This window comes from Lepus europaeus, chromosome 12 (assembly GCF_033115175.1).
Source record: "Lepus europaeus isolate LE1 chromosome 12, mLepTim1.pri, whole genome shotgun sequence".
In the NCBI taxonomy this organism is placed as follows: domain Eukaryota; kingdom Metazoa; phylum Chordata; class Mammalia; order Lagomorpha; family Leporidae; genus Lepus; species Lepus europaeus.
The window spans coordinates 68,652,658-68,665,114 of record NC_084838.1 but is presented as its reverse complement, the minus strand read 5'-3'; the positions used below and the strand labels follow the sequence as shown (position 1 = coordinate 68,665,114).

At 38.5% G+C, this 12,457-nt stretch overlaps 1 protein-coding gene across 1 annotated transcript in view; it reads left to right on the top strand.

Moving 5' to 3' along the window:
- The window catches only part of UHRF2 (ubiquitin like with PHD and ring finger domains 2), a 96,077-nt gene that overhangs the window by 49,686 nt on the left and 33,934 nt on the right, over positions 1–12,457 (top strand). The window contains exons 6-9 of the mRNA XM_062208274.1: positions 1,655–1,841; positions 7,121–7,244; positions 7,495–7,602; positions 11,034–11,138. Of these exons, the coding sequence (XP_062064258.1) occupies positions 1,655–1,841; positions 7,121–7,244; positions 7,495–7,602; positions 11,034–11,138 (524 nt within the window). The remainder of the gene's footprint in view (positions 1–1,654; positions 1,842–7,120; positions 7,245–7,494; positions 7,603–11,033; positions 11,139–12,457) is intronic.

Sequence of the window (12,457 nt, the reverse complement as noted above, 5' to 3'; positions counted from 1 at the left end):
TTGCTATCTTGATGGAAGAAAACCACACTGTAATCTTATATTACAATATTAAGAAGAATAAGCAGCGATTTGTCTGAAAGTTATAGTGAAATTAGAGCCTATCCTCAACTCTGCCCCTTACTTGTCAGGCAGTGTTCTCATTTCCCTTACATTGCTAGGTTAGCCCTTAAATGGTAAAATTCCTCATAAATCTATTTGTATATATTTGTAAGAAATTTGTAAAGTATAAAACTAAATTCAAACAATATTGGACTATGAAGAGGCAATCATTTTAACAATGTTTTTATTCCAGACATCTTTGTCTATATAATTCTTATCTTGGTATATTTATAGAATTAACTTTGTTTTAACAATATATCTGAATTTCCTTTTTTAAATTTAATATAGATACTTCTGCATTCTTGTGAGTTTACCTTACTCTTCATAAAAATTTATCTGACTATTCACCTTTTAATATTTAATATTTGGTCTTACGAGCATTGCTATAAAACATTTTTGTGTTATATCCATATATGTATATTTAAAAATTTTAAGAGAATACTTCAGCAAAAGCTACCTGGTTATAAAGAGGCCAAAAAAAGGAACCTCTTATTTGCTGGAATTCTGAAGCAATTGACAAGCAGATAAAAATAAACTGTTACCAATAAAGAATAGGTTAGGGCATATCTTGGGAGAATCAAAATGGGCTTGCTAACTCCCAACAGCCCTCTCCCTCCTAGTTCTTCCAATGCAGTTTAAGATTTTGATCTGCAAAAACAGGTAAACTTGCTTTGGTCCCTGTCTCTAATAGTTGGGGTGGGCAGGGAGAGTAAAAATAAATCCCTCATGATTTCAACCTTTTAATTAGTTACCTAGAAAAGTAGCTGGATCCCACCAACTGGATAAATCACTGTACCTCCAGAAAGAAGTAATAAGAATCTCAGAATGTTTAGAGAAAATTCTCTTGGAAACCAGCAAAGTAGGAAAAAGGAATACGTTCCAACAGAAGAAATCTTTAAGATGTTCTGGATATTGTCAAATGGCCTTTCAAATGTTTATCAATTTTCATTTTCACCAACAATGTGCCACTTTCTCCATATCCTTATCAATACTGAACATTTATTTATCCTAATCTAATAATAGTCAGAGGCCTTAAGGGTTACCTTGTATCTCTTTGAATGGAATTAAACATCTCGCAATGTCTTGCCCAGAGTTTCTTAAACTTTGATTCTTTGAGCCAGAAAACTTATTAGAAAGTTGAGTCCAAACATCTTTGTTCAACTAATTACATTCCCCTTGAAATTTTAAGATATTTTGTGATGCCCCGTTGAATTCACTCTATCTCCCTTGGTTACCTTGGTACACATTTGAGGAACTGTGGGTCAATATACTTGTCTGAATATAATTTTTAAGGCAAAAGTACACATTATCCTCATATTTGCTGTTCACTAGATTTTTTGCTGGCTTATGCCTGGGCCCCATCCCTGAAATTCTCATTCGGTAATGTGAGGATGAGACTCAGGCATTTATTCTTAGTCTCACACTGAATTATTCCTTTTGGTTCCTTTTTTTCATTAAAAAAGCTGTATGCTGTTTCCATGGGTTTTTCTTTTTGAGATTCATAGATATAAAAATTATTTTAAGACAGGGCTTGCTATAATTTTGTTCTTAATAGGGAAAAATGACCCTGAATGTGACCTGTGTGGTGGAGACCCAGATAAGAAATGCCGTACTTGCTCCTGTCATGTATGTGGTGGGAAACATGAACCCAACATGCAGCTTCTGTGTGATGAATGTAATATGGCCTATCATATTTACTGCCTGAATCCACCTTTGGATAAGGTCCCAGAAGAGGAATACTGGTATGATTATCAGGTTTTTTGTTCTTGTTATATTAAAATTGAATGTAAAGTATGTGTTGAACCACCGAAAAGTAGATTTCTAAAGATACATAGTTTATGTTGAAGTGCTTAAAATGTTATAGCCAATGGTTACTTGGCATTAATATCTTTATTCAATTACTATAATTTCTGAACTCATCTTTAGCTTCATTTTTTAATTCCTTCATTCTCTTCTCCAATATGGAGCCTGTTTTCTTTTTGAAATGCAAATTTGATTGTTTTAATTGTTTGCTTCAAAGGCATTATGTTGCCTTATAAGACCTTGCATGATTTTAGTTGCTTCTCCAGCAATATCTCTTATCACTTTCCTTTTCCATTTCTTCAAATACTCTACACTCTTGCCAGATTAAATATCTTTAAATTCCTTATCTTGGAAATACTATCCTCTTGTGATTGACTTCAAGATGATATTCATCTGTCAGATTTTCTCTTAAATATAACTTCCTCTGGTAAGCCCTTATAAATATCCCTCTCTATCCTCCCTACTATGTCAGATGTCCCTGTTAGATTCTGTAATAATACTTAGTAACTACGTGGGTGCTTCAGACCAATTTGTGGAATTAAAAGGTAAGTTTGTGTGGTACAAAAAATTTTTGAAATTTCTGTATAATTTTTTCATAATATGTATTTTACATGCACAAATTTCAAAATTTTTATCTCTATTGCATTTTCTATGAACTGTTTGAAGTGCCCTTATGTTATCTGTTTAGTTTATGCTAGACATTAACAAAGTGCTTAATATTGATCATTGTATTTAATCTATAAAGTTGATAAGTAGAACAAGGCTCCAAGGTCAAACATACTTGCCAAAGCCCATATTTCTTCTGTGAGTAGTAATAACTACAAAAAAAACAAAAAGTGAGTTTAGAAGAGACTGGAAAATATGTGACCATTCAAAGTTACAATGGACTTTTTAGTTCCCTATTAAGAATTTTTTTTCTTTTAAACTTTGGGCCATACTGCTGTTACCAGTGACAGCTTTTAAGTAAAAGGGATGACATAGTCAGAAATCTGACGGTACAAGTGAGCAGTTGATACCAATATGAAAAACAGGTTGCTCTACGTTCCTTTGGTCTCTTCTAGCCTGTTGGGAAAGTGGTTCCTGTATTTTGACAGAAGCTGTAGGGGTGACTCATTCCTTTCACCTCCCTACTAGGACCTCATATGGCTGTACTTTGAATTTTACTAGCACTAGTAATGATATTTGTTTTAATGGGTGATATATTCCTGCTTCTCTAAAATGTAAATCCTTCACCTCCTCTCATACTTATATATACTTTCGCCTTCCTGGGAGTCTCACTCCTGCAGTTTATTCCCCTCCCAAATTGCCATTAAATAGATCAGTTTACATTAATAACCCATAATCTCTCTCTCTCTCTCTCTCTTTTTTTTTTTTTTGAAGATTTATTTTATTTATTCGAAAGACAGAGTTAGAGAGAGAGGTAGAGACAGAGAGAGAGGTCTTCCATCCACTGATTCACTCCCAAATGGCTGCAATGGCTGGAGCTGCGCTGATCTGAAGCCAGGAGCCAGGAGCCTCTTCCAGGTCTCCCACATGGGTGCAGGGGCCCAAGGACTTGGGCCATCTTCTGCCGCTTTCCCAGGCCATAGCAGAGAGCTGGATCGAAAGAGGAGCAGCCGGGACTAGAACCGGTGCCCATATGGGATGCCAGCGCTTCAGGCCAGGACTTTAACCCACTGCGCCACAGCGCCGGCCCCTAGAATCTCTTGAGTCAACACACACACACACACACACACACAGCCCTCCCTCCCTTGATTCCATATTTTGCACTGCAGTCTGGATTTCCTTCCCATTACTCCACTATCTCTTCTTCTTTGAGGCTCACAGATTGCTTTGTGCTTCCCTACCCAGTTGTCATTTCTCAGTCCTCTTCTTACTCCATTGTTTACTCTCTGTTTTTATAGATTTTATTGGATTTTCCTGACTTTGTACCTTCATTGACTTTTCATTATTGGATTTTATATCATATGATCCTGATTTTCTCCTTACTTTATTGGTCTTTCTTTTTTAGTCTGTTGTTGTTGGTTTCTGCTCACCTACCAGAGATGAGGGTTCCCCTGAAGCACTACTCCTTTTTAGGCTTGCTCCATAATTTTTCATCAAATCATGAGACTTTGAACACCAAGCTACTGGTTCTGAATATGTGTCTTCAGTTCTAATCCTCCCTGAGGTTCATATTCCTATAACTGATTACACACTTAACTGGCCTCACAAATTAGTCCAAAAGGAGGTTTTGGTTTCCACTGAGACTCCCTCTTGAATGTTGCTCCTTCCCCAATCTTCAGTAATTACTGCTGTCATCTTACCTGCTTGTTCATGCCAGAAAGCTAGATTTCATCCTTGATTCTTCCTTTACTCCTTCACATATCTAATATTTCATATATCTCCATATCTAATATTTCAGCAAATCTTGTCAGTTTTCCATAATCTTTGTCCAGTCTTATTCCCCATCCAAAACACCGTTTCTCCCTGGAACTTCCGTAGTAGAAGCCTAGCTAATCTCTTTGCTTCTATAATACTCAGCCTGCTATGCTTCCTTCCATAGCAGCAGAATGATTTTATTAAGTACTGAATTGGCACACTCACCTGTTTAAAGTTCCCTGATGTCTTCCTATTGCAAGAATAAAATCTAAGCCCGTCTATGACCTGGCCCACATCTTCTCTCTCATTCTGTTGTTTTATCACTAGCCAGTTTACTGAGTAACCTTCACCTATTCCCACCTTTATGTTCCTCAAAGCATAGCATTTGTGTTTGTGTTTCAACACCTTCACATTTACTGTATCTTTGCCTAGAATGCTTTCCTTAGCTTGTTCACCCTATCTAAGACAAATACCATTTCCAGTAGCTCTTGTTATATAACCCTGATATATTTCCTTTATAGCACCTCGAACTTTATGAAATTCTTTCCTTGTATTTACTGGTTTTCTCTAGCTACTATCTACAAATATTTTAATCAGAAAAACTTACACTAAGCAGCAAATAATGCCTGCCACATTGGAGGTTCTGAACAAACCTGTTGAAGCAATGAATCCCAGGGATGACTATGATAATAGAAGTAGAACACTGTCTTATATTATTCTGTTGAATATCTCAACTTTCCTAGCAAGGTCTTTCACTTCACCTGGAACTCCCTAACCTTAATTGTTTCCATTTCTCCAAGTGATGTTGTCTGTATATCTAGTGTCTGAACTAATTTTCTCATTAGATAGTTAATACCTGCTTTAATCACAGGATCTGTGATAAAATTATAAAAGCAAGCACATCAAGCAAAATAGTCTTTCTTTAGAACAAATTAAGTTTTACAAGTCTTGCTGATTGCCCAAATAGAAAGGATTTTAATTTGTAGTTCCTAATGCCTTCTAGACACAATTTTCTCAAGATTGCAGACTGAATGATTTATACTTATTCTCTTCAGTAATGCTAAACATGATCTCATGGTTAGGCAGTCAGGATTGAATAGTGCATGTTGGTGTCTTCTTTGCTCTAAATCCCACCAGGAATAGATAATTGGAATGAAAGAAAAACTTAACTGAGCAGTGGTAATTAGATCTTTGTTAGAGTATTCCCCAAGTTTCCATTCTTCAGTGACACCATAGCTCCATCTCATTGTGTAGACATTTTATTTATTTTTTTAATAAATCTTTTTATTATTATTTTGTTTATTTGAAAGAGTTACAGAGAGAGGTAGAGAGAGAGGTCTTCTATCCACTGGTTCACTCCCCAGATGGCTGCAATGGCTGGAGCTTTGCTAATCTTAAGCCAGGAGCTTCTTCCAGGTCTCCCACGTGGGTACAGGGGCCCAAGGACTCGGGCCATCTTGTACTGCTTTCCCAGGCCATAGCAGAGAGCTGGATTGGAAGAGGAGCAGCTGGGAATAGAACCAGCACCCATTTGGGACGCCGGCACTTTAACCCGCTGCGTCACAGTGCTAGCCCCAATCTGTAGACATTTTTAGAAAACATTTGAGTCATTTTTTTTTTTTTTTAATTTTTTGCCTGGCAGTTAGACAGTGTGAGAGAGTTATAGACAGAGACAGACAGAGAGAAAGGTCTTCCTTCTGTTGGTTCACTCCCCTAATGGCCACTATGGCCGGCGCTGCACTGATCCGAAGCCAGGAGCCAGGTACTTCCTCCCCGTCTCCCATGTGGGTGCAGGGACCCAAGAACTTGGGCCATCCTCCACTGCCTTCCGGGGCCATAGCAGAGAGCTGGACTGGAAGAGGAGCAACTGGGACTAGAACCCGGGGTGCTGGCGCCATAGGCGGAGGACCAGCCAAGTGAGCCACGGCACCGGCCTAAGTCAGTTTTAGATATACAAGTTACAGTAGAATGATCAACTACAAATAGGCTAAAGAACAAACAAGTGTAGGTAATTAATATTGACTCAGGAATAAGCCTAATGTGAACAAACTTTCTAAAAGCACTGTATATTGATTATAATTGACTATACTTTTTTTACTTGTAGATTTTTTTTTTTTTTTTTTTTTTTTTTTTTTTGGTGACAGGCAGAGTGGACAGTGAGAGAGACAGAGAGAAAGGTCTTCCGTTGGTTCACCCCCCAATGGCCCGCTGCGGCTTGTGCGCTCACTGATCCGAAGCCAGGAGCCAGGTGCTTTTCCTGGTCTCCCATGCAGGTGCAGGGCCTAAGCACTTGGGCCATCCTCCACTGCACTCCTGGGCCACAGCAGAGAGCTGGCCTGGAAGATGAGCAACTGGGACAGAATCCGGCACCCCAACCAGGACTAGAACCCGGTGTGCCGGCACCACAGGTGGAGGATTAGCCTATTGAGCCGTGGTGCCGGCCACTTGTAGAATTCTAATAACAAATTTAGATGGAGGGGTGTATCCAATGCATTTTCATTGTTTGGTCTAGAAGCATTTATTTTACTTTTGTTTTTAATAAGAACTTCAAATGAATAATTTTTATTCTCAGGGTTGGTGGTAAAGTTAGAGTTCATGGAACCATTTGAACATCACAGTATTGAGTATTTATAGTATTAAATATTAAAGTTCCCTAAAGGGATGACAAGAATTTTTTTTATAGCCAGTCTAATCATATAAATATTTTGAAGTTTAATACTTGAATGCCAGCTGAAGCTCTGTAATAGAATCGAAGTAACACATATTAAAACTAGTTCTGACCTAGAAAGGTATTTACTCTGTAATGGGTCTTAATATGGTAGTGTCAAAATTAATTTTTTTTTCTTTCCTCTTAAAGGTATTGTCCTTCCTGTAAAACTGATTCCAGTGAGGTTGTAAAAGCTGGTGAAAGACTCAAGATGAGTAAAAAGAAAGCCAAGATGCCATCAGCTAGTACTGAAAGCCGGAGAGACTGGGGCAGGGTAAAAAAGAAATTCCCTTTTTTTTTTTTTTTTTCCTACCAGCAAGCTCTGTTAATGTTTCAGTACAGTAGTGGTTATGGTATAAAAAAAGATTTGGCAATGTAATTGTTCCTTAATATCAGTGATAACTACAATTACATGATAATAAGGGACTTATATGAATAGCTGTACTCATGTCTTGTGGGAATTAACAGCTTTCATTAAAATTATTATAAGGAATTTCTCAAACAGCTTGTTTTGTGACTTATAGGGAATGGCTTGTGTTGGTCGTACAAAAGAATGTACTATTGTCCCTTCTAATCATTATGGACCTATTCCTGGTATTCCTGTTGGATCAACTTGGAGATTTAGAGTTCAGGTATGTTTTTAAATTGCCATAGTTAGAAGGATAAAATTTAGTATAGTTCAAATTGAAGCAATGCTAATGTCTGTTGATTATAAGGTGGATATCAGTAGCACAGAGGAAGCATATTACAGAAATTTTACTGTGATTTACATTCCAGTTTTACTGTTCCTTTATAGTTACGGTAGTTAGCATTATTGTTAAACCTTCTAAAGAAATTTGTTTTCCAAAAATTGCGTGTTTGAAACATTAAGTGTTTTCTTTAAATCGTATTATAAATTCTCCATGTCATCAAACTTGCTTCAGGTGTTTTTCTTGGGAGCAGAGTGTGGGATGTCCATCCCCTTACATATATGCTAGGATATGGGGCAGAAGGAAATGCCAGCTAATCCAAGAATAAAATTATTTCCCTTTTCCCTTTAAGGAAGGCTCCGTTTTATTTATTCTAGTTTATCCTTTAGAAAGATAATTTTGGGGCTAGCATTGTGGCTAAGCCTCCGTCTACAACACCAGCATCTCATGTGGGCATCGGCTACTGTGCTGGCTGCTCCTCTTCTGATCCAGCTCTCTGCTTATGGCCTGGGATAGGAGCAGAAGATGGCCCAAGTGTTTGGGCCCCTGAACCGCATGGGAGACCCAGAGGAAGCTCCTGCCTCCTGGCTTTGGATCAGCACAGCTCCAGCTGTTGCTGCCATTTGAGGAGTGAAGCAGCAGATGGAAGACCTTTGTCAGTCTGTCTGTCTGTCTCTCTCTCTCTCTCTCTTTCTCTCTCTTTATGTAACTCTGCCTCTCAAATAAATAAATAAATCTTTAAAAGATAATTTTATCATGGAAAACATTATTTTTAAAAAAAGATTTATTATTTGAGAAGTAGAGTTATAAAAAGAGGAAGAGACAGAGAAAGAACTGGGCTGATCCAAAGCCAGGAGCTGCTTCTTCGTCTTCCACATGGGTACGGGGTCCAAGCACTTGGGCCATCTCCTTTAAGAAAAAGAAAAAAATATTTATTTATTTATTTTAAAGAGTTACAGAGAGACAGAGAGAGAGAGACAGAGAGAGAGAGAGGTCTTCCATCCGCTGCTTCAATCCCCAGATGGTCACAATGGCCGGAGTTGCGCAGATCTGAAGCCAGAAGCCAAAAGCTTCTTCCAGGTCTCCCATGTGGGTGCAGGAGCCCAAAGGGTTGGGCCATCTTCTACTGCTTTCCTCGGCCATAGCAGAGAGCTGGATCAGAGGTGAAGCAGTCGGGACTCCAGCCGGAGCTGATATGGGATGCCTGCACCACAGGTGGAGACTTAACCTACCATGCCACAGCACTGCCCCTACCCTGGAAAACTTACTGTGGGTGAAAAACAAAATCTGTTGAGTAGAACAGTTTCTAGTTAGAGATTCCTAGGATTCTAAATATAAATTGAGACTTTAATCCTGGTACTTAGATCTTTGATATAATTTTAAAATCAGGATATTATAATACATATTGAAAGTTAGGTCCCAGTATGTGATTTGTATTTTTAAAGGCAACCTTACATTTCATCCCCATTTTCTGTTTCTTTGAGACAATCACTTTAATTCTCTTATTCTTTAAGTTATTTACTCTGGATTTACCTATTTCTAAAAAAGAAAAAAGTTCATACTGCTTTTTTCATATTATTAACTTCCTTATGAACAATTACTTTAATACTCCCTGGGTCCTCATTATTGCAGTAGTTGTATCATAATTTTGACTGAATCAGTAATCAAGGTTTACATTATGATGACTTTGGATCTATAAATAAAATGCTATAATATTATGAAAACTAATAATATACTTAGTGTATTTTTTAATGGACTTACCTTTTGTTTGCTCCGTTTTCTGTATGCCAGACACTAATTCATTCCTAAATTCTAAAACCCTCCTTACTTGAAATAGTCGAAGATGACTATGAGGTCGTTGACCTGAGCAATTGATAAAATGGAGTTCCCATTTAAGGAGTGGAAAAGATTCAAAAGAACGAATTTATTTTTATCAGAGTTGATGAGGTAGAGAAATCAAGTAGCCATGTCTTTTGCTGAAGAGTCTGGTGTTTCCAAGGCCTAAACCTTTCCAGGTTCTGTTACTCTTATCAATTTCTCATTGACTTCCATAGTACTTTCTTTTCCCAAGTCAGTTGGGTAAGCTTGAATTTCAGCTTCCTTTACTCTGCTAACAACTGGATGATAAACAAATGGATCACAATACCTTTCATGAAGTTTGAATTTCACAAGAAAGTGACACTTGTTTCAGTGAGGCAGAATTGGGGCTATTTGGACCATTGTAGTAGAATAGCATGAGTACCTAGAAGTAGATAGTGTATTTGGGTAGTGTTGAGTATTTTGACTCAAGTGTATAGGGCAGTGAAAGAGAAACTGGAGATAAGAGCTAATAGATAAGAGCCAGATTGAGATTGAGAGAAATTAACATATAATGCTTAACAATCCAAGACCTTATGATGTCAATTGAAAATCTAAAGCAGAATTGTTCCTAAAAGGGTTTCTGTTTGTAACACATGAAATGGGTTTGAAGGAACAAAACAGAAGGCAGTGAAATAGGCCTATTGTAAGCATTCATGACTTGTACTAAGATTAAGCAGTGGAAGTAGAAAAAGATGGATTTGGCTGGCGCAGCGGCTCACTTGGCTAATCCTCTGCCTGCAGCGCAGGCACCCCGGATTCTAGTCCTGGTTGGGGTGCGAGATTCTGTCCCGGTTGCTCCTCTTCCAGTTCAGCTCTCTGCTGTGGCCTGGGAGGGCAGTGGATGATGGCCCAAGTGCTTGGGCCCTGAACCCACATGGGAGACCAGGAGGAAGCACCTGGCCTCCTGACTTTGGATCGGCGCACCGCTGCCTGTAGCGGCCATCTGTGGGGTGAACCAACGGAAGGAAGACCTTCCTCTCTGTCTCTCTCGCTCACTGTCTAACTCTGCCTGTCCAAAAAAAAAAAAAAAGAAAGAAAAAAGAAAGAAAAAGATGGATTTGAGACTTAGGAGGTAGAATTATCAGTCTTTGTGACAGATAGGTTTGAGGAATAAGAGAGAAGAATGGGACTACAATGACTCCTGCAGTTTTGCCTTGCCTAAGTGATTAGGGAAAAGGGCCATAATCAAAGACAAGCAATAAGAAGAGCAAAGAGATTTGAACCACTGGAATCTTCTAGCTGATTTTTGCTGGAAATTCCCATAGATACAAAATGTTGATTACTTGATAGTTACTGTGAAACTCAAAAATCTAGGCCTTAAACAGTCTTGGGATTATTAGCTCCATTACATAGAGAATATGTTTGAAGAATACTAAAATGAGAGAACAAAAAGAGAACTCTTGATGGGACTTAGTTCTTGGGTTTTTAGGGTTCAGTAGTATATGTAAACTAATTTTGTAAATGTAACTTTACTGTTAGGAGGTATTTTGAGACTCTGTTTTCTTATTTTATAGGTGAGCGAAGCAGGTGTTCACAGACCCCATGTTGGTGGAATTCATGGTCGCAGTAATGATGGGGCTTATTCTCTTGTCCTGGCTGGTGGATTTGCAGATGAAGTAGTAAGTCATGATACAACTTTGTTCAGTAGAACCTATGTTGATCTTTCAAATACAAATGTTTTGTTTAGGATACATCAAATACTATTATCTCTTTGTAGTTTAGTTTTATTTTAAAGTGATTCTTAAAAGAGATGAGTTTTGTACAAGTCATAAGGTAAATCAGTTTGTAGTGTCTAATCTTTATATATGCTGATTTGACTTATATGTACATTTGGTAACTGTTTTAAGGAAAATACAATTACTATAGAATTCAGTTTTTTTTTTTTTTTTTTTTTGAAAGGCAGAGTGGACAGTGAGAGAGAGAGAGAGACAGAGAGAAAGGTCTTCCTTTGCCGTTGGTTCACCCTCTAATGGCCGCCGCGGTAGCGCGCTGCGGCCGGCGCACCGCGCTGTTCCGATGGCAGGAGCCAGGTGCTTATCCTGGTCTCCCATGGGGTGCAGAGCCCAAACACTTGGGCCATCCTCCACTGCACTCCCTGGCCACAGCAGAGAGCTGGCCTGGAAGCGGGGCAACCGGGACAGGATCGGTGCCCCGACCGGGACTAGAACCCGGTGTGCCGGCGCCGCAAGGCGGAGGATTAGCCTGTTGAGCCACGGCGCCGGCCTAGAATTCAGTTTTTAAAGAATAAACTTATTATTTTGATATAATTTATATTCATATGTTGCATTAGAAATAAAAGACAGTTCTTTGCCCTTTTCTCAGTTTCTCCAAATATTGATATCTTTTAAAACTTCAACTAGTACAGGATCACAATCACAACTAGAATATTGATGTTGATACAACCAAGATGCTGAATATTGCTGTTATCACAATTTCTGTCATCTTGTTGCCCTGTTGTAGTTGTATTCCCCATTTCTGCCTCTAACCACACCTTAATCCCTGACATTTCTGTAATTTTATCATTTCGAAAATTTTCAAAATATTTATTTTTATTTATTTGTGAAAGAGACAGGGAGATCTTCCATTCACTGGTTTCCTCTCCAAGTGCCCAAAGTAGCCTGGGTTAGGCCAGGACCAAAATCATGAGCCCAGGGCTCAGTCCATGTCTCTGATCTGAGTAGAAGGGACCCAAGTACTTGGGATGTTATGTGCTGCCTCCCAGAGTGTGCATTAGCAGGAAGCTGGAAAAAGGAGCAGAGCCAAGACTTGAACCAGGTTCCCCAGTATGAAATGTAGGTTTCCTAAGCGGCATTGATGTACCACCATTTTGGGCTTTTTAAAATTTTTTAATTTTTATTTTTTATTCATTTATTTATTTATTTTTGGACAGGCAGAGTGGACAGTGAGAGAGACAGAGACAGAGAGAAAGGTCTTCCTT